Raw genomic sequence first — 20,923 nt, 5'->3', positions numbered from 1 at the left:
AGGGGAGAGAGGGGAGAGAGGAGAGAGAGGGGAGAGAGGAGAGAGAGGGGAGAGAGAAGAGAGGGGAGAGAGAAGAGAGAGATAAGAGAGGGAAGAGAGGGATGAGAGAGAAGAGAGAGAGAGAAGAGAGAGAGAAGAGAGAGAAGAGAGAGAAAGAAGGGAGAGAGAGATAAGAGAGATAACGATAAGAGAGAGATAAGAGAGGGAGAGAGATAAGAGAGGGAGAGATAGAGATAAGAGACGGAGAGATAGAGATAAGAGAGGGAGAGATAGAGATAAGAGAGGGAGAGAGAGAGAGATAAGCGAGGGAGAGAGAGATAAGCGAGGGAGAGAGATAAGAGAGAGAGATAAGAGAAGGAGAGAGAGATAAGAGAGGGAGAGGGAGATAGGAGAGAGAGAGAAGAGAGAGAGAAGAGAAATAAGAGAAAGAGAGAGAGAGGAGAGATAGAGAGAGAAGAGAGATAAGAGAGAGAAGAGAGATAAGAGAGAGTTGTGTCATACCCCACAACACAGGAGTACAAGCAGTTATGACAGCCTTATTACATTATCCATACATTGGACCAGATCCTGAATTTATTTGTAAAATCATTCAATTATGTCTTAGTCTCAATTATTTCAAATTTGAGACAAAGTTTTACCAACAATGCACAGGGACGGCTATGGGGTCAAACATGGCCCCATCATACGCCAATCTCTTCATGGAGCACTTTGAGACCAACATCATGAGGATACATGAGAAGACAAATGTCCATGTATACAAAAGGTATATTGATGATTTTTTCCTGATCTGGAGGGGTTCAGAGGCCGAATAGCACCTTTGGCTATCTGAACTCAAGAATCTATCAACTCTGATCAAATTCAAATTGAACAAGAAGTTGATTTTCTGGACTTGAGGATTAAAGATTCAAACAAATTGGCCACTACTCTGTTTCAGGAACCTACAGACCGGAATTCTATATTGTTGGCTAGTAGCAACCATCCAAGATCACTCATACATGCAATTCCCAAAGCTCAATTGTCGAGAGTGATCAGGAACAATACTAAGAGAAATCTCGCACACAATCAACTACATGAGATGTCTCAAAAGTTCCTTAAGAGGGGATATGCATATAATTTGATATCTGATGTAAATACTGAATTGAGTCCAGTGAAACGGGAAGAATTGCTGGTACAGAAGGAAAGTGATATGGAGACAAAAAGGTTAACCTTCACCACTACATATGGGCCCAACATCCAGACCGCTGCAAACAGCATACGTGATAAATGGTGGATACTCCAATCTGACCCTACTCTTCCTTTTGCAGACTATGCTCCCCCCCAAGGGTGGGCTACAAATGGAGCAGTAACCTGAAGGATCTTTTAATGTTAACTGATCCTATTCATTGCTACAGGAAAGAGTCATGATTAAAAACAAGCAAGCTTGGATCGTACAGATGTCCTAGTTGTGTGACCTGCCATGCTATGATCCAGTTGGCCAATCAAAGATATCAATCTAAGGTGTAAATTACGCTATATGGACAATCTTACAAATATGAAGTATGCACTCCTGTTTTTCAGTTCCTCTTAGAAGAGGGGAAAATGCAACGTTTGCTAATGCATATATTTCAGCAATCATAGGCAAAATAAATGAAAAATATATAATTTGCTTATTTACCAAAAGGAAATGAAACCCAAACATTTGTTTCATGATTTAGACAGAGCACAGAATTTCAAACAAATTTATCTTTTACATCTATCATCAAATTTGCTTCATTCTCTTGCTATCCTTTGTTAAGGAGCAGCAATGCACAGTTCGAGATAGCTGGACACATCAAGTGAGCCAATAACAAGAGTCATATATGTGCAGCCACAAATCAGCAGCGAACTCTCTAGTTTTTCTTTCATGATGTAGAAAGCGCATGTACTTTTAAACAACTTTCTAATTTACTTACATTACTGTATTTAATTTGCTTAATTATTGTGATATCCTTTGCTGAAAAGCATATCTAGATAGGCCCAGTAGCTGCTGATTGGTGGCTGCACATAGATGCCTCATGTGATTGGCTCACTCATGTGCATTGCTATTTCTTCAACAAAGGATATCTAAAGAATGAAGCAAATTAGATAATAGAAGTAAATTGAATGTTGTTTAAAATTGTATTCTCTAATTGAGTCATGATAGAAAAATGTTGGGATTAGTGACTCTAACTAGGTATGCTTTTCAACAAAGGATACCAAGAGAATTAAATAATTAAATAATAGAAGTGGAAAGTTGTTTAAAAATGCACTCGCTATCTGAATCATGAAAGTTTAATTTTTTTACTTTATTGTCCCTTTAATTAAACATTTTAAGTGGTATAAAGTTCCTGTTTAATGTCCCTTTCAAGTGGCACACAAGATTATATGCCCCTTTCATTTTATTAGATTATACTTTCTGTGTAATGGAACAAATATTATTGCAATGAACCCAGGTTTTGAATAACCTAAACTGAGAGTGCAACAGCATCTGAATAGCCTAGTTGTCTGATAACTTTGTAATTCAGAATACAATAAATAATTAAAAAAAAAAAAGAATCCTAATGTAAAAACCACTAAGATAAATGCATATAATTGCAGTATCATTAAACCCATCATTAGGGCTGACACTAATGGATGTTTTAATTAGATTTTACAAGGTAACCAATTGGGTGTAGTCAGCTCTTTACGTTTTGATGTGGGTACATATGAAATTGTGCCTCTTTTACTTCTGCTTACAAAGAATTCTAATTAATGATTCTATGAAATGCTACAGACTTTTGGGAGCCTTTAACTAACTTACCTCCAGAGGTTCGGCTCCAGTCAGGGCCACAGGAGGTGTTGCATGCACTCATTAAATAATTGGAAAGGAGTGGTTTAAGAACAGTGTGATGAACAGTGTGGTGTTTATTACACTTATTCATATAGATATAAAAAACAGTGATTAAACACATAACATTCTGAGGATTCTTTATAGCAGAATGAGTGCCAGTCAACTTGCCAATAAAGGTGATATTCACAGACTGGTCACTTCTGGCATTACTAGTCATATGACAAGCAATAACAGTGAGGAATGCTTAACATATTTACAAAGCATATTCACAATTTCATAATAAATGTGGTTAATTTATTTAATTCTACGTGTCACTATACGCATCATGTCCCCACACAATTTGTTTACATTTCTGCTATTTGACACGTCATGTTTACATGCAGTGTTGTTTTGTTGTGTCTCCCGTGACATTTTGTGACATCATTTTGGGGTTAATTCCTATTTGAATTGCTGCATCACATTTCCTATACTGCTCATGTGTTGGTTTACTACTGAAGTGGGGTGTTCTGCATATTATTTGTCTCTCTCGGTTTGGTCTCTGGTCTGGACTTGGCTTTGCTCCCTGGATTCGCATCTGTGCGCTAGGTATATGACCCCTGCTTTACGGAAATTATTTTCAGATTGCTACCAACTTCTACATATTTTTTGCAGATTGTATAACCAGTTACATTACAGGTAGAAAACCCTTTATCCAAACTGCCTGGGACCAGAAAAGGTTTGGATTTTGGAATAGTTTGGATTTTGGAATATTTGCATCTGTAAAATGAGACAACTTGGAGAGGGGGTGGAACCAAGTGTAAAAAGCAATATCTTATGTCATTTAGGCACTATTTACATGTCATAATACAGCTTATACATGTAACCTAAAGGTAGTTTTATATCATTTTTAATACTTTTGTATACATAGTACCATCAGAATAAGAGTACAGTACTGCAATCAGAAAGGATTTAAAATAAAAAAAATATAAACTATTATTTGCATTTTAGAACAGACTAAAGACACAGGCAGAGAAGATTGTGACTTAAAAGGATACTGAACCCAAATATTTTCTTTCATGATTCAGATAGACCATGCGATTTTAACCATCTTTCTAATTTACTCCTATTATCAATTTTTCTTCGTTCTCTTGGTATCTTTATTTGAAAAAGCAGGAATGTAAGTTTATGAGCCGGCCCATCTTTAGTTCATCACCTGGGTAGCACTTGCTGATTGGTGGCTAAATGCAGCCATCAACCAGCTAGCGCTATCCAGGATGCTGAAGAAAAAATAGGCCGGCTTGTAAGCTTACATTTCTGCTTTTCAAATAAAGATACCAAGAGAATAAAGAAAAATGTATAACAGGAGTAAATTAGAAAGATGCTTAATATCGCATGGTCTATCTGAATCATGAAAGATAAAATTTGGGTTCAGTTTTTCCGAGGGTGTAAAGCTGCTTTTTTAGTTTTCATACTCACATTAAATTAAGCTACATAATTTCAAGGACTACTGTGCAAACTGATTGTTATAGTTAATGTAATAGTAACTCCCTTAAAGGGATGTTAAACAGTCTGTTTCATTGTAGTAACAAAAAAAGCACTAAGCAGTGGCTTAAACTTAAAGGCAGGGCTGGCAAACTCCAGTCCTAAAACACCACCAACAGTCCTGGTTTTTTTTTCTCCCTGCAAAGAGACACACAGCACAAGTTCTGTTGCTTTATTTTACTGCAGAGAGAATGGTAATACCAGGACTATTGGTGGTGCTTTAGGAGTAGAGTTGGCCACCCCTGCTTAAAGGGATATTCCAGACAAAATTGAAAACCACATGGGTACATTTCGGTATTGAACAGAAGCAATGCTTGCTCAGAGAGCCTAAGGTGCTTGTACCATCTGGTAATGACTCAATTTGTTAATTGCTGACATGATACAAGCCCCACTGGTGCTCTGAGCAGCTGCAGTATTTAAAATGTGGGTGCACTAAGAATATATAGCTATGCTTCACATGCACGTGCAGAGAAAAATGTTGACACTAAAACAGTGATAACTTTTACTAATACATGCATACTGCAAATATGTTTCTATTCAAAGATGTAATTCATCTATGTGCATTTAAACTTTGACTGGAATTTCCCTTTAATATAAATAATTGCAATATGTATTATTCATCATTTTAAAAGGATTTTAACTTTAAATTATTTTTTTTACTTCCTGTCCAAGCCCCTCAAGGAGCAAGAGGCCTCAACAGGAAGGCAAAGGTATAGTGTTCCTTTTAAAGCGCTGCAGAGAGTCAGTTTATTGCCCATGATCAATACAAACCTTCTGCTGCACAAATCATGTGACCTAAAACTTAAGTTTTGCAATGTCTGCTTCCTTGTTTAGCTGTGGGCATGGGCTCATTTTGCAAGAAAACAAGTAAGTGTTTTTTTGTTGTTGTTTTTTTAACACAATCTGTTTCTGTTTTTCTGTTTCCTTTAATCTAAAGTAAATGGATAATAATTGTTGTTACTAAAGAAGTACTGTTCTATATCCCTTCAAATAACAGGTCATTCTTACCTTAGCGCTCTCTCCAGTTGGTAGTGCTAAGAGGCAGCAACTGGTCTTCAGCAGTGAGCATTTACAGAAACCAACGCACTCTAAACTGATAGATTCTATCACCTCATTCCTTCCCTCTGCTAGGTTCCATGTGTGCACTTGCTGGTCTCGGCCCTGGCTGGTTTATGGAACCAAAGCAGTTTTAACAAATAAAAAATATATTTAATACATTACATTTGCAAATACTTTAATTTCTATACCATAGTTTGATGGCATAATTAATAAATGACTTCAAAATCACCAGCATACTTCAAGGGACATGAACCCCAAATTTTTCTTTCATGATTCAGATAGAGCATATTATTCTAGATTGCTAGCTTGCAGATTTTCGGATCAGAGAACACGGACGCTACCTACATAGTTATAAAACTGCTGCCATATATTGCTCAATTTATGTGCACGCTCCTACGCCTTCCTATCTGATTTCCAACAAAGGATACCAAAAGAGAAAAAGCCAATTTGCTAATAGAAGGAAACCGTTTTTTGTTTTTTTTAATGTTACACTCTATCTAAATCATGAAAAAAATGTTTTGGTTTTATGTCCCTTTAAAAATGATTAACATACGAATTCTATAGACTTTTATACGAATTCCAAAGGAGAGGAACTAGTCGATTAGAAAAACTTTATCATGCCCAAAAGGCATAATTATGTACAGGTGTAATTCAACTTCAACAAGTCATGCTGAACAATACCAGGCTGTTAAGAATATACTGTGTCCCATAGCACTGTACAGTACAGTTTATATGCCGTCCATCTGTGGCTGTCATTACTAAAGCTATGGTGGATTTCACCTTCGGAAATCCAAACCGTAACTTCAATTTTTGAAGAAGTTTATTGTTCTCCTGAGCCAACCTAAGTTTAGCGCTTCAATAAATTATACCAAAAGAACGAAGCAAATTTAATTATAGTAGTAAATTGGATAGTTCCATGTTCTAACCGAATCATTTTGACTTTTACTGTCCCTTTAATGAGGTGGAAAATAGATTTACTGCTTACACAATGTAATTGCTATTTTCTGACTGCTTACAAAGTATTAAAGCTCTATCATTGCTTTTGCTGAAAGACAAACATGAAAATGTGCTCGTTGGCAGTGGATTTCACATCCTCTTAAGAACATACAGATCCCTGGTAGTGTCCAAACGATGGATACAAAGCAAATGATTGCAGAAAACTAAAGACAATTTGCAAGAGATCATAGAACACTGTAATAAGATTGCCAAACAAAGGCAGTAACTTGTTAATTATCTTCAGGGTAAAATTACATGCAATTGCAAGTACATAACCAGCCCATGTTTTTCATTAAATAGCTTCAATGAACTAATGAAAGATTTGATAAAATATTAAGGTAGTTCTGCCCTCAAGTAATCATTTGCTACAAGGAGCCATGAAATTGCTCCAACAGTCTGCTGCTGGAATACATTTCCCATTAATAGTCCTAAAACAAGAATTGTATGTGTAACTTGTTTTCAAAGATATGGATCATTTACTCACACGCACCAGAGCAAGCACAATACAACTTACAAACAAGGGCGTCTGGTGAATGCAAGAGATGGTTTATGTCAGTCAGTGATACTTAAAGGGACATTGTACACTTGATCTTTCTTTGCATAAATGTTTTGTAGATGATCCATTTATACAACTCATCTGGGGTGTTTTTGTAAAAATGTATACTATTTTTTAATAACATTGTGCTGATTTTCAGACCCAAGCCCCAAAGTTTTAGATGTATACTGATGTATACGGACTTCAGGCTGCTTCTGCTTGTATAATGGGACTTTTCATATGCAGGGGATGGGGAGGTTCTGCTCTCAGCGCATTTCAGTGGGTGTTCCAACCTAACCTCATCAACAGTGCTAAACTGGAAGCTTCTAAGTACGTTTTTAAAAGGTTTTATACTGGATTGTTATATCAGTATCTATCTCTATATAGTAGAGTCTGTCTATTACATGCCGTTAAATGAACATTGGCGTATACTGTGACTTGGTACATGAAACCCTTGCTACTTCAGTCCAATCCCAGAACATGAGGATGTGGATACATAGACACCTAACAAAACACAAAAGGGTTGTGGTCTGAGAGCGAGAGCGCAAGATTTGTTTTAATTTTTCATTTTTTCAGTATTCTGAACATATTGCAATAGTATCATTGTTAATTTAGAAGCAGTAAGCAAATGTAAAAAAAAATTACAGGCATATCTGAAATTAAATCCTAGCAACATTACCTTAGAAGCAAATCTCTGTCATGTAGAGTATGGAGCCATAATATTGATTTCCCTAGGTGACCATCAAGAGCAGACTCCACTCTTCGTGTATTAAGATTCCAGGCATGGATCAGTCCACTTGAAGCTCTGGAAACAAGTCATAAAGAAAACAATTGTGTGGCAATATTAAGGAATTGTCTGGAGATCATCTTCAGTGTATAAAACAAGCTTGCTCAACCTATGGCCAAAATGAGGCCCTAAAATCCCTAAATGCACTTTATTTGGCCCTCCAAATAGTCTCTTACCTGAATACCATGTTTCTCTGTGCAAGGAATATCTCTTGGTTGACGTGTAGGAGAACATTTGAGATGTGAGTACTTATCTAGGTCTGTACAATAACAGGTAACATTATTAACACACACATCTAAGAACATTTCGGGGCTTATGCAGATCAAGCACAAACACAATTTTTTTCTGTAGTATTTGAAAAATGATGTGAACGGGTGCTGTGCAGTACTGAATGGTTCCAGCACAAAGATCATATAATACAAAATCTGGGGAAGTACAGTAGATGAACACATTTTGGCCCTAAACCCTTAAGCTGGAAAGTTTTGTTCATATGCTTCTTTTTTAATAAAATAAAGCTGACAATAAACACAAGAACACCATACTTGCTGGTAGTATGTGGAGGAACTCTCAAGTCCCTATGCAATTAAGAGAGATTTTTGAGACCAGTTGCCTTTAAGCTTAAAAATACCTACTTAAATGCTAGAAAACAAAATCACTTCTCAAAATGTCATTTTCCACTGCCTTCCAATGACACAACCCTCTGCAATAGTCCAATATCTGCTTTCTGAAGGCTTCAAACATGCTCAGAGCCAATTCAGAGGAATTACAGGTCTGCACTGGAAAGCAAGTGCATATAGCTCTTTCACAAGAAGAAAGGGTAGCACATATGAGGAAATAAAGAAATAAAAATAGGTTCTGGTTGTATACTTAAGATAAAGAAAATGGCCAAGCACAACGACCTTTAAAAGGCCAAATTTGTAGCTACTGAAATAAAGTACAAATTGCTTAAAGGGACACTAAACCAAAATGTTTTCTTTCATGACTCAGGTAGAGCATGCAATTTTAAGCAACTTTCCAATTTACTCCTATTATCAGATTTTTTATGTTCTCTTGCTATCTTTATTTGGAAAGCAGGAATCTAAACTTTTTGGCACCTGGGTAGCGCTTGCTGAGTCGCTGGTAAAGAGGCAAATTTGTCCCTTTACAAGTGGCTGGCTAGTGCTACTGCACTTTTACACTTAGCACTAGAAATCACATTTGCGTAAGTGCAATATTGGCTCCACTCATAATCTAGGCCTTAATGAGCAAAAAAAATGCCTAAACATCGAACAATTATCTTAAAACTTTTTGAAACAATTGATGTTAAGGCATTTTTGGCTCATTAAGAACTTTTTCACATTATGTAGATTTCATTAAACATTTTAGAATTGGCAAAAATAGTTAAATGTTTATAATTTTAAGTGTGTTTCATCTAAAAGCACTACATTTTCTGTGTAGATTGTATTGTGGAAAATTTTGGTAGCAACTGAGTTACATAAAAGGTATTTTTTTTTTATGTTATACAATATTAACCAGTCCAAAAAATGTGCTTCACGAGATTTACTTGCAGTGTGGGAATCAAAAACTCATAATACTTATAGAATAGGCTTGGAAAGTGATACAAATTTTGAGACATTTTATTTAACTTTAGGTATTTTTTTGTTTTACATTTGTTTCACATTAATCAGTTTACATTAAACCTTTTAGAATTGGGAAAATAGTTAAAGGGATAGTCAAGTCAAAATTAAACTTTCATGATTCAGATAGAGCATGCCATTTTAAACAACTTTACAATTTACTTTAATCATAAAATTTGCTTCGTTCTCTTGGTATTCATTTTTTAAAAAGCTAAACCTAGGTAGACTCAAACTGATTTCTAACCGTTGAAAACCACCTTTTAATTTAGTGCATCTTGACAAGTTAGACAGTGCTAGTTCATGTGTGTCATAAAGAAAACATTGTGCTCCCTCCCATAGAGTTATTTATGAGTCCACACTGATTGGTTAAGATGCAAGTCAGTCAAAAGAACTGAGATAAGGGAGCAGTCTGCAGAGGCTTAGATACAAGGTAATCACAGAGGTAAAAAGTGTATTAATATAACAGTGTTGGTTATGCAAAACTGGGGAATGGATAATAAAGGGATCATCTATATTTTTAAACAATAACAATTTTCAAGTAGACTGTTCCTTTAAATGTGTAGATGTGTGTTGTGATATTGTATTGTGCTTAACGTGATTTATTTGCAGTGTGGGAATGCAAAACTCATGAAACTTCTAGAATAGGCTTGGGCAGTAATAAACCTCGCTTCTTCAAACTTGTGTGGCAACTGATTGTTGTTTAGGCATTTTTTGGGACATTAAGCACTTTGACATTAAACAAATAATATTAACCCTATTAGAATTGGCAAAAAGAGTAAAACGTGAGTGTGTTTTACCTAAAGGCCTGCAATTTTCGGTGTACATGTGTGATGTTGGACTATTAAGCAGACAAAAAAAATGTCCTTAAAGTAAATGTCAATTTTGATGCTAAAGTGCCCGGTTTTTAAAATTTTTATTAAAAACAGGGGCACTTTAATTAATCAAAATTTACATTTCCCTCCTGTTGTGAAAAAAACTTACCTTTTAATCTTCACTGCAGCTCCAGCTTCCTCCACCCGTCGCAAAGCCTCTTCCTGGGTCTAGTGCAAAGTTTTGTGGCAATTGATTGTTTTGGCATTTATTTGGCTCATTAACGGCTTTTCACATTAAACAAATTACATTAAGGGCCAGATTACAAGTGGAGTGTTATTTAACATTCTCGCTCGAGTGTTAACTCCGCTAGAAGTAAGATTTTTGCGTGTGTGTCGGATAGCGCTCATATAACAAGTTGAAAGTAAACTGTTTTCACTCGAGCGCTAATCCAACGTGCGAAAAAAGAAGAACTTACAATATCGAGTGTGGGATAGCGTATTCCCCCCATAGAAGTCAATGGGGCAAAAAAAGTGGGGAAAAACTTACCACCCTAGTCAAGCGCAAACCCGATCGCATATTCTCAAGTGCGCTAAACTGAAAAGAATTTATGAATATTTCACTTTCCAATGTTCTTCACAGAGAAGAATATGTTATATTTCTACACAAATACATATTTATATACATAATTTTGCACAAATACAGGAGTATCTATTTAAAAATACATAGAACATATTCTGCTATGTGCAGAACATTGGAATGCATATAAAAAATGAATATTGCATGAATATGTTTCTTCATGTTTGCATCTACTTAACTACAAAGAGCTCCAATGCATTTATAAATATGTTTATATATGTGTTTATATGTGTATACATGTCTGTAAATACATATATACACTTATAAATATATATATACACACACACACACACACACACACATATATATATATATATACACACACACACACACACACATATATATATATATATATATATATATACACACACACATATATATATATATATATACACACACACACACACATACATCTTTCAACATGTTAAAACCCTTTGCATTTTTTTCCTCTAACAACTCATATAACTTTTATAACTTTTGTGTGCAATATTTTTTTAATAATTTTTTCATTAGATTGTGTTATCATGAATGTAAGTGTATCTTGTAATGTATTTTTGATGTTTTCTGTTTTACAAAACAGTTAACCAGAGCTCTGAGGTCGGGCTAACCCGAAGCACGCTAATGTCAATTGTGCTCAAGCGATTGTGTTTGCTTTCAACTTGTAATACGAGCAAAAAAACGGATGCGTGCAAACTGCTGTGATAAATCCCTTTTAATTTGTGCACAACTGTTAGCACTCCACTTGTAATCTAGCCCTAAACGTTTTAAAAAGTCCCAATCCTGCTTAATTGCATATAAACTAGAATGTTCCTTTATATTGGATTATTGAAGCATGATTGTCTATTTACATCTTTTACCTAGCCCTTTAAATTTGTCTGAAAATAAAATAGGTTAAATCCTGTTTCTTTCACTCTCCTTAACTTTTGCTAAATCATATAAATTAGGAATACTAAACCCTAAAACAAACATGTGGCATCAATAAGCAGGCGCAAAAATTAAATAATAATAATAAAAATTGCCATCCTGTAAAGTTATGTACTTACCCTGAAAAGAGGAGTGGTAAACACGGAACTTGGGCCTTGCAACTGAAATGCAGACAGTTCACCTCAGCACAGATTCCACGAAGATCAAACTTTGGATCTGGGGGTGGTACTGCCATACTCCAATGCTAGGCTGAAGGAGAAACATAAAATCAGAGCACAGCCTCAAAACAACAGCGTTGTATATATATAACCAAATCCTTTCCCTATTGGTGCACACTAATATTTTGTAAACTATTTTCTGTGAACATTTGAACTAATAAAAAATAGAAGGTGACAATTTTTTAAATGTGTCTTATAAGCCTGCAGTAGGTAGGTTATATGCTTATAATGTAACAATACAATAACGGATTACTTAGTTTATAAAAAATTATTTTAAATAAAAGCTTTTAATCCCTCTCACCTCTCTGAGATCCCAGTCTAATGTAAAGCCGAGATAAGGAGAAAAATACAGAAGTAAGAAAGGACAAAGCAGAGTAAATGAGGTGCATACTAAATCTGCTGCCAATTGGAAAAATATAAAAGGGCAGGTCTCTAGGACTCTCACTACCATGAAATGAAGTTATCAGGTAAGCATACATTTTATTTTCTTTCATAAGGTGGTGAGATTTCACAAGTCATTACCCTTGGGATCTAATACCCAAACTGTAGAGTCCACGAGTAAATGGGTGGGGAAAAAATTAGGGTAGGGAACTATTTAACAGCCACTAAGAGTGAAGTAATTTCCTGTGAAAAATCTCAAAAAGAAGTAAGTAAAGAAGATCAAGTTGCTGCTGTGCAAAATACACAACAGAAGCCTTATTTTTAAAAAAAGCCCCCAAAGTTGAACTAATCTAATAGAAAAAAACTGTAAAATTCCTACTTAAAGGGCCATGATACTCAAATGTTGAAACACTTGAAAGTGATGCAGCATAGCTGTAAAAAGATGACTAGAAAATATCACCTGAACATCTCTATGTAAAAAAGAAAGATATTTTACCTTAAAAATTCCTCAGTAGCCACATCCCATTGTAAAGGACTTCTAAGCATCAAAATAGTATGTATGTCCCGGGACAGCTAAGGGAGTGAGCTTATGTGCACACTCATCTTATTTCCCTATTCAGTTTAAGGAAGTTTACTACAAAATCGCATGAGAGTTAAGTGAAATCTCATGAGATCACAGTAAAAGAGTTCATGACCTCAGCACTGTTGATGCCGATTGGCTGCTGTTCATTTCTTATTTTATTTTATTTTCTACCTGTTTTTTACCAGTTTCAAGTGATTTAGCATATGAGTATTATGTCCCGTTTAAAGGGACACAAAACACAATTTTTTTCTTTCATGATTTAGATAGAACATACATTTTTAAGCAACTTTCTAATTTACACACTGAGCCACTGACGGCAGAGGAATGGAATGAAGTGCTCGGCAGGTGTTTAAAATCTTTGATTTTCTGACCTCCGTCAGAAAAATTTTCATGTTTGCCGAATCTATCAGAGTTCCCAGGAATGGAACTCTTGTGAGAGGGATAAGTCAACTATTTTGTACGTTCACCTTCCACCCGTGAGATCTAAGAAAAGCCAACACGATGTCCGTGTGAAATTTTGCTAGTTGGTAAGTTGACGCCTGAATTAAGATATCGTCCAGATAAGGCGCCACTGCTATGCCCCGCGGCCTTAGAACCGCCAGAAGGGACCCTAGCACTTTTGTGAAAATTCTGGGAGCTGTGGCCAACCCGAAGGGAAGAGCCACAAACTGGTAATGTTTGTCCAGGAAGGCGAACCTGAGGAACTGGTGATGATCTTTGTAAATAGAAATATGAAGATACGCATCCTTCAAATCCACGGTGGTCATATATTGACCCTCCTGGATCATTGGTAAAATAGTCTGAATGGTCTCCATCTTGAAGGATGGGACTCTGAGAAATTTGTTTAGGATCTTGAGATCTAAAATCGGTCTGAAGTTTCCCGCTTTTTTGGGAACCACTTACAGATTGGAGTAAAACCCCTGCCCCTGTTCTGCTTTTGGAACTGGTCGGGATACACCCATAGTATATAGGTCTTCTACACAGCGTAAGAACGCCTCTCTTTTTGTCTGGTTTACAGACAATCGTGAAAGATGAAATTTCCCCCTTGGAGGAGAATCTTTGAATTCTAGAAGATACCCCTGGGTCACAATTTCTAATGCCCAGGAATATTGAAAGTCTCTTGCCCAAGCCTGAGCGAAGAGAGAAAGTCTGCCCCCTACTAGATCCGGTCCCGGATCAGGGGCTGCCCCTTCATGCTCTCTTGGTAGCAGCAGCAGGCTTCTTGGCCTGTTTACCTTTATTCCAGGTCTGGTTAGGTCTCCAGACAGACTTGGATTGAGCAAAATTCCCCTCCTGCTTTGTGGCAGGGGAGGAGGTAGGAGGACCACCTTTTAAGTTTCGAAAGGAACGAAAATTATTTTGTTTGGTCCTCATCTTATTTGTCTTATCCTGAGGAAGGGCATGGCCTTTTCCTCCAGTGATGTTAGAAATGATCTCTTTCAGTTCAGGCCTGAATAGGGTCTTACCTTTTAGGAATAGCTAAAAGCTTAGATTTTGATGACACATCAGCAGACCAGGACTTAAACCATAACGCTCTACGCGCTAAAATGGCAAAACCTGCATTTTTTGCCGCTAATTTAGCCAGTTGAAAAGCGGCATCTGTAATAAAAGAATTAGCTAGCTTGAGAGCCCTAATTCTATCCAAAATATCCTCTAATGGGGTCTCAACCTTAAGAACCTCCTCTAGAGCCTCGAACCAAAAAGCAGCTGCAGTAGTTACAGGAACAATGCACGCTATAGGTTGCAGAAGAAAACCCTGATGAATAAATATTTTCTTTAGAAAACCCTCTAATTTTTTATCCATAGGATCTTTGAAAGCACAACTGTCCTCAATAGGTATAGTTGTACGCTTAGCCAGGGTAGAAATAGCTCCCTCCACCTTAAGGACTGTCTGCCACGAATCCCGAATGGTGTCAGATATGGGAAACATTTTCTTAAAAGTAGGAGGTGGGGAGAACGGAATACCTGGTCTACCCCAGTCCTTAGTAACAATGTTCGAAATCCTCGTAGGGACTGGAAAAACATTAGTGTAAGAAGGAACCTCTAAATATCTATCCATTTTACACAATTTCTCTGGAGGAATCTCAATAGGGTCACAGTCACCCAGAGTCGCTAAAACCTCCCTGAGCAACAAGCGGAGGTGTTCAAGCTTAAACTTAAAAGCCGTCATATCTGACTCTGTTTGAGGGAACATCTTTCCTGAATCGGAAAGCTCTCCCTCAGACAGCAATTCCCTTACCCCCAATTCAGAGCATTGTGAGGGTACATCGGAGATGGCTAATAAAATGTCAGAGGGCTCAGCATTTACTCTCATACCAGACCTACTGTGCTTCCCCTGCAAACCAGGCAGTTTAGATAATACCTCTGTGAGGGTAGTAGACATAACTGCGGCCATATCTTGCAGGGTGAAAGAATTAGACTCACTAGAGGTACTTGGCGTCGCTTGTGCGGGCGTTAAAGGTTGTGACACTTGGGGAGAAGTAGATGGCAAAACCTGATTCTCTTCTGACTGAGAATCATCCTGCGACATACTTTTATCAGCTAAAATATGTTCTTTGCAATGTAAGGCCCTTTCAGTACATGAGGGACACATTTTAAGTGGGGGTTCCACAATGGCTTCTAAACACATGGAACATTGGCTTTCCTCAATGTCAGACATGTTCAACAGGCTAGTAATGACCACAAACAGGCTGGAAAACACTTTATTTAGTGAAAAAATAACAATCTTAAAAAACGGTACTGTGCCTTTAAGAGTAAAAAAGGATACAATTTTTGTAAAACTGCTTAAAAACAATAAAATTGTCCCAATTTTATGGTAAAAGCATCCCAATACTGCAGCTAAGTTTGCCCCACAAGGAAAGGAATACTTAACCCTTACAGGAAAAAACGGAAAACTACAAACACGTTTATTTCAACAAAAAGCACCCCCTGCACCTCGCCACAGCCCTGCTGTGGCGCCTACCTGCCTTCAGGGGTCTGTAAAACCGGGATAAACCTTAGTTTTGGCCCAATACAGCTCACAAAGGCCCACCGCATCAGGAGCTTGCTGCTTGCTTGATAAAAACAACTGCGCAACTGAGGCGCGAAAATAGGCCCCGCCCATCTCACTCGATGTCTTACAGCCCAAATTGACCGCACCAGAGCGGTCTAAAACCTAGCCATGTGGGTTCAGAAACCGAGAAATTAAGCCGTGTGTACCCTCTTAATAAAGCATAAAAACGCCTCTTTTAAAAACGTTAACTGCACTCCCAACATATAAACGTTGGCCCACAAACATTCAAACATCAGTGTCAACCATTTTTGTATAGCCCATAAATGCAAGTCCAGTAATACCCCTTTTTATATACTTTAGGATTACTGCTTACCCTCTCCCTCATGTGGATACTGTCAGCCAATTCTGAAATAACACAGTCTCTCCAGAAAAAAATGACTGAACATACCTCACTGCTTATAGCATGAAAAACGTTCCTCACACTGAAGTTTCTTAAGTACTCCTCAGCAATTCTGTGGGAACTGCTCTGGATCTCAGTAACAACTGCTAAGATCAACAGCCTCCAGGCAGACGTCTTCATCGATCTGCTTCCTGAGGGAAAATAGTACACACTGGTACCATTTAAAATAAAAAACTCTTGCTTGAAGAAAATAAAAACTAATATTTTATCACCTCTTTAACTTTACCCTTCCTATTACTTAGAGTAGGCAAAGAGAATGACTGGGGGGTGGAGTCAAGGGAGGAGCTTTATAGACAGCTCTGCTGTGGTGCTCTTTGCCACTTCCTGTTAGCAGGAGGATAATATCCCACAAGTAAAGGATGAATCCGTGGACTCGTCGTATCTTATAGAAGAAATCCTTAGTCGCCTGCAAATAATACTTCAACGCACGAACCACATCTAGGTTGTACAACAAACGCTCCTTATGAGAAGAAGGATTAGGACACAAAAAAGGAACAACAATTTATTGATTATATATATATATATATATATATATACACTGTATATATTCCTATCAGAAACCACATTAGGAAGGAAACCAAAGGCAGTACGCAGTACCACCTTATCAGAATGAAAAATAAGGAAAGGAGAATCACACTGCAGCGCTGAAAGCTCTGAAACTCTTTGAGCCGAAGAAATAGCAACCAAAAACAAAACCTTCCAGGATAACAACTTAATATCCAAAGAATGCATAGGCTCAAACGGAGCCTGTTGAAGAAGTCTAAGAACCAAATTAAGACTCCAAGGAGGAGTAACAAACTTAAACATAGGCCGAATTCTAACCAAGGCCTGACAAAACGATTGAACATCTGGCACATCCGCCAGACGCTTGTGTAACAAAACAGATAAAGCAGAAATCTGGCCCTTCAAAGTACTTGCAGATAAACCCTTCTCCAGACCCTTCTGGAGAAAAGACAAAATCCTAGGAATTCTAACTCTACTCCAAGAAAACCCTCTGGATTCACACCAATACAGATATTTACGCCATATCATATAGCAAATCTTCCTAATCACCAGCTTACGAGCCTGAATCATAGTCTCAATAACTGACTCAGAAAAAACACGACCATTGATCGTTGAGCGTCTCGACTAAACATCATTGACTCATCGTTTGGATTGATCTTGCTTCATTGTTTTTTATTGTTTTTATTTGCTTAGATATCCTCTAATCAATTATTGTTTTTATTTATAACAATTAGTTACATTGTATTATTCTAGTACACTCCGTATTGGACACATTTTTTCTGTTGCAAAATCTTATTGTTGCAAATTTTAATATCCAATGTATACTACACTTTTCATTGCACCTGATCGAACGCATATGATATTTTGTTCATTTTGTATATTTGTATTACATATTTCATTTTATATCGCACTTTTTATTGTAATAAATTTATGCAGATTTTGCAAATTTTTCGATCACTGTTTTTTGCCTAGATAGGCTTTTTTCACCATATGGTTTATTATTATTCCTATATTTGTGCATTTACTCAGCACTATTTATTATTCACCATCTATTTTAAGCTTTTATTAGCGCCTATTTTTTAAGATTTATTTGGTTCTCTCTTTTTTGCGGCCAAATTTTTCTTACACACTACTACCTTTATTTATTTAGAGTCTGGGGAGTCCTCTTGTTTTCCATAGGCTTAATAGTGTTTCATAGCGCAGTAACCAATATAACTTTTTTCACTCAAGGAAGAAGAAGCAGTCGTCAAAAAACAGACCGCACAAAACAGCCCCGGACAGAGGGCACGCTCCAGGCAACCTAAGCCGCCGGTCCTACTCCCAGGTCCCTAAAAAGGGGAACACAAAGCCTCCATCGAGGCCCCCCCGAGAAGGAGAGAATACCCTCAGAACCCAAAGGTAGAAAAAAAACATCTCCCAGCAGACTGAGCTATCAGAATAGACTCAGCAAGCTCACACATCCCAAAGGATACTGTGACCCATAAACCGCTCGGGCATCCTGACCTGCAGACCCAGCTGGGTCACACTCACCAAGGGAAAAAAAATCCCGAAACTCGTACAGGAACGAGCGTAAAGGTGGCAGAGCCATCCCCCCAGAGTACAAGTACAACCCTACTCTGAAACCAGACAAGGCCATAGACCTAAGATCTATAAAACAGGCCCCACAGTCTGACATGGAACCAGCAAGGTTCCAGGTGGAACCAAGTCCACCTTCCACTTCCTGACCAGGAGAAGCCCCAAGTAAGGACTTTGTCTCCCTAGGAAGAGAATATCCCCCTAAAGAAAAAGGGTAATAACCGTCTTCAAGGCCCGAAGCCACCGGCTAAACGGGAAGAAAAAATCCTGCAAATGTCCTAGAGAGGACCCTCTCACAAGTAGCTCACCCAACAGAGGCACGGTCAACCCAATCGCCTGCAGAGCAGAGAATCCACAGGTACACTGGCAAACTAACAGGGGAATGCAACCCTAAGGTGCACCAGAAACTGGAATCCAGTGCCAGCAATCGGGTAGAAACCCACATTCTTGAGGCGCAAGCCACCCAGCTAACCCCAGACGACATGGGTTACACTGTGGCAATGAGTAATAAATACTCCGATAAACCGGGCCAACCCTGACCCAGTCCATTAGATGGAACAAGGACATAGCTCCAGTTCCCACCATCATGGAACATCCTGACCAGCCCTGAGATCCAAAACAACCCAAAACTGGGACAGGAGCGAAGCCCCAGAAAGAGGAAGTCTCATGAGAAAAACAGGTCCGGGAACCTAATAGTTCAGGCAACTATACCCTGGAACTAAACACCCCGACTGGCCAAAAAAACAGACAAAGGGAATGGAGCATATCCAGAGAATCCGGACAGAGAAGAGAACTCGAAAGCCCCGACCAAAGGAAGGAACTACCCCTAGATGAAGTCCAACTCTCCAAGGAGCAAGGCTAGAAGTTAAATGAAGGTACTTCACAAGGCCTCAAGACAACAGAAGGGATACTTTGAGTTCCCAAAACCCTACTAGCAGGGCTAGTCTCCCCATCACCTCCACACAGGTAGAGGACACAGGGGAGAGAAAGGTGCTAAACCTTCCAAGCTCCGGGAAACCCCGAGCTAAGCAAGTCCCTACAGGGATCAACCAACGACCGGAACACAGATCCCCAAAAGGAGATCTAACCACCTGGAGACAATGGAAGAAGACCCCAAGGTCTTATAACTCAGGCAGACCTTACGTGCCCAGAGTCAGAGTTGCATCTAGATAAACTAGAAACAGCTTACACGCACCCCCTTAAGGTGCCAAAATCTGAAACAGGTTTCAAAATCAAGCCCCAATAGGACCATCTAGAAGCCTAAAACAGAAGGCCAAACCACTCACCAGTGGTAACGGGGCGCTACGCCCGCCAGCCCTCCCCCACATGAAGGAGGAAACTCTAGGTCCTAATGAAATCAGATGTCAGAGAGAGTGACGCAGCGGAACTCTCCCCTGCCTGGTCATCTATGACTGAAGGCTATAAGGACTGAAACAATCCTTTCCCGTCTCGTGAACCCACAGGTCCTTTCGAATGCTTAGTTGAATATGAAAAACAATGATAACTTGAGCACTCAGCGCTACTACCTAACCAGTCCTGCAGAAAACAGCGCCACGTGTCTGAACAGCCACAAAACCGAACGAACCCAACAGGACCAGCCTGTACTCACTCAGGGTCCTAACCGGCAAGCTGCATAAATTTTCCCACATAGGGGAAAAATAGAAAACAGACATTATTAAACATAGGACTAACGTGCCCAAACAACTTCCAGAGAAGTAACAAAGAGTATCGATCCCAGATAGTTCCCGAAAAAACCAAACACAATTAAAAGACATCCTATCAGATACAAAATAAAATATAAGGCAACCCGAAGGTTAACGCCCAAAAAACACAGACCTACCCGCAGGACAAGCCAAACGGAGCCCTATCTTTCACAAAAACTGGGAAAGATCTCAAACAAATGACAAACAGGAGATAACCCCCCATGTCTAATGAGGTGAACCATTCAAATTATCAGACTGAAATTCCCCATATCTGTTAACGATAGGGTCTTTCAATAACTGAAAAAGATGTCTAAGCAACACGCTAATGCGCGCAATTCTGTAACAAAAGGCACAACACTCCGGAACAGTTACACCCGGGGGGAACTGTAGAGGCCCACCCCAAGGCAGAAGACCCGGGACAATAGGGCACGAGCACAATCTCAAATAAACGTCTGGACTCTGCAGACGGACCATCACTAACATTATTTAGAAGCGAAAATGTGCTGCAACCTCCAGGGGGAACATGCCACCCTGCATTGAGGAACCATAAACTGGGTTACCCACATGTGTAGATGTATGAATTGGTAGGGAACTCGCCTCCTGGAGGACAGGGCCCCCAGAGGCGGATGGCTCAGCAGGCCCCCGATTGACCGAGCCAGAGGAACCAGGCACTCTAATATGGCATTCAGAACAAATTGGTCGACATCAAGGTGAACCGTACAGTCCAAAAAAGCACGCCCAACGAAAAGTTTGCGTCACTTCCAAAGGCCTCAAAGTTCCAACAACGAGTCCA

The 20,923-nt window shown here is 38.6% G+C and overlaps 1 protein-coding gene across 2 annotated transcripts in view; it reads right to left on the bottom strand.

Moving 5' to 3' along the window:
- Nucleotides 1-20,923, bottom strand: part of GNB1L (G protein subunit beta 1 like) — a 321,108-nt gene that overhangs the window by 101,806 nt on the left and 198,379 nt on the right. The window contains exons 2-4 of one of the 2 annotated variants that reach the window (XM_053701925.1): nt 11,834-11,963; nt 7,618-7,743; nt 5,357-5,513 (exon numbers count right to left, since the gene is read on the bottom strand). In XM_053701925.1, the coding sequence (XP_053557900.1) occupies nt 5,357-5,513; nt 7,618-7,743; nt 11,834-11,949 (399 nt within the window). In that variant the 5' untranslated portion in view covers nt 11,950-11,963. The remainder of the gene's footprint in view (nt 1-5,356; nt 5,514-7,617; nt 7,744-11,833; nt 11,964-20,923) is intronic. The other variant, XM_053701926.1, reaches the window with a different exon arrangement.

Source organism: Bombina bombina, chromosome 2, assembly GCF_027579735.1.
Source record: "Bombina bombina isolate aBomBom1 chromosome 2, aBomBom1.pri, whole genome shotgun sequence".
NCBI classification, from domain to species: domain Eukaryota; kingdom Metazoa; phylum Chordata; class Amphibia; order Anura; family Bombinatoridae; genus Bombina; species Bombina bombina.
This window is presented reverse-complemented; position numbering and strand designations above follow the sequence as displayed.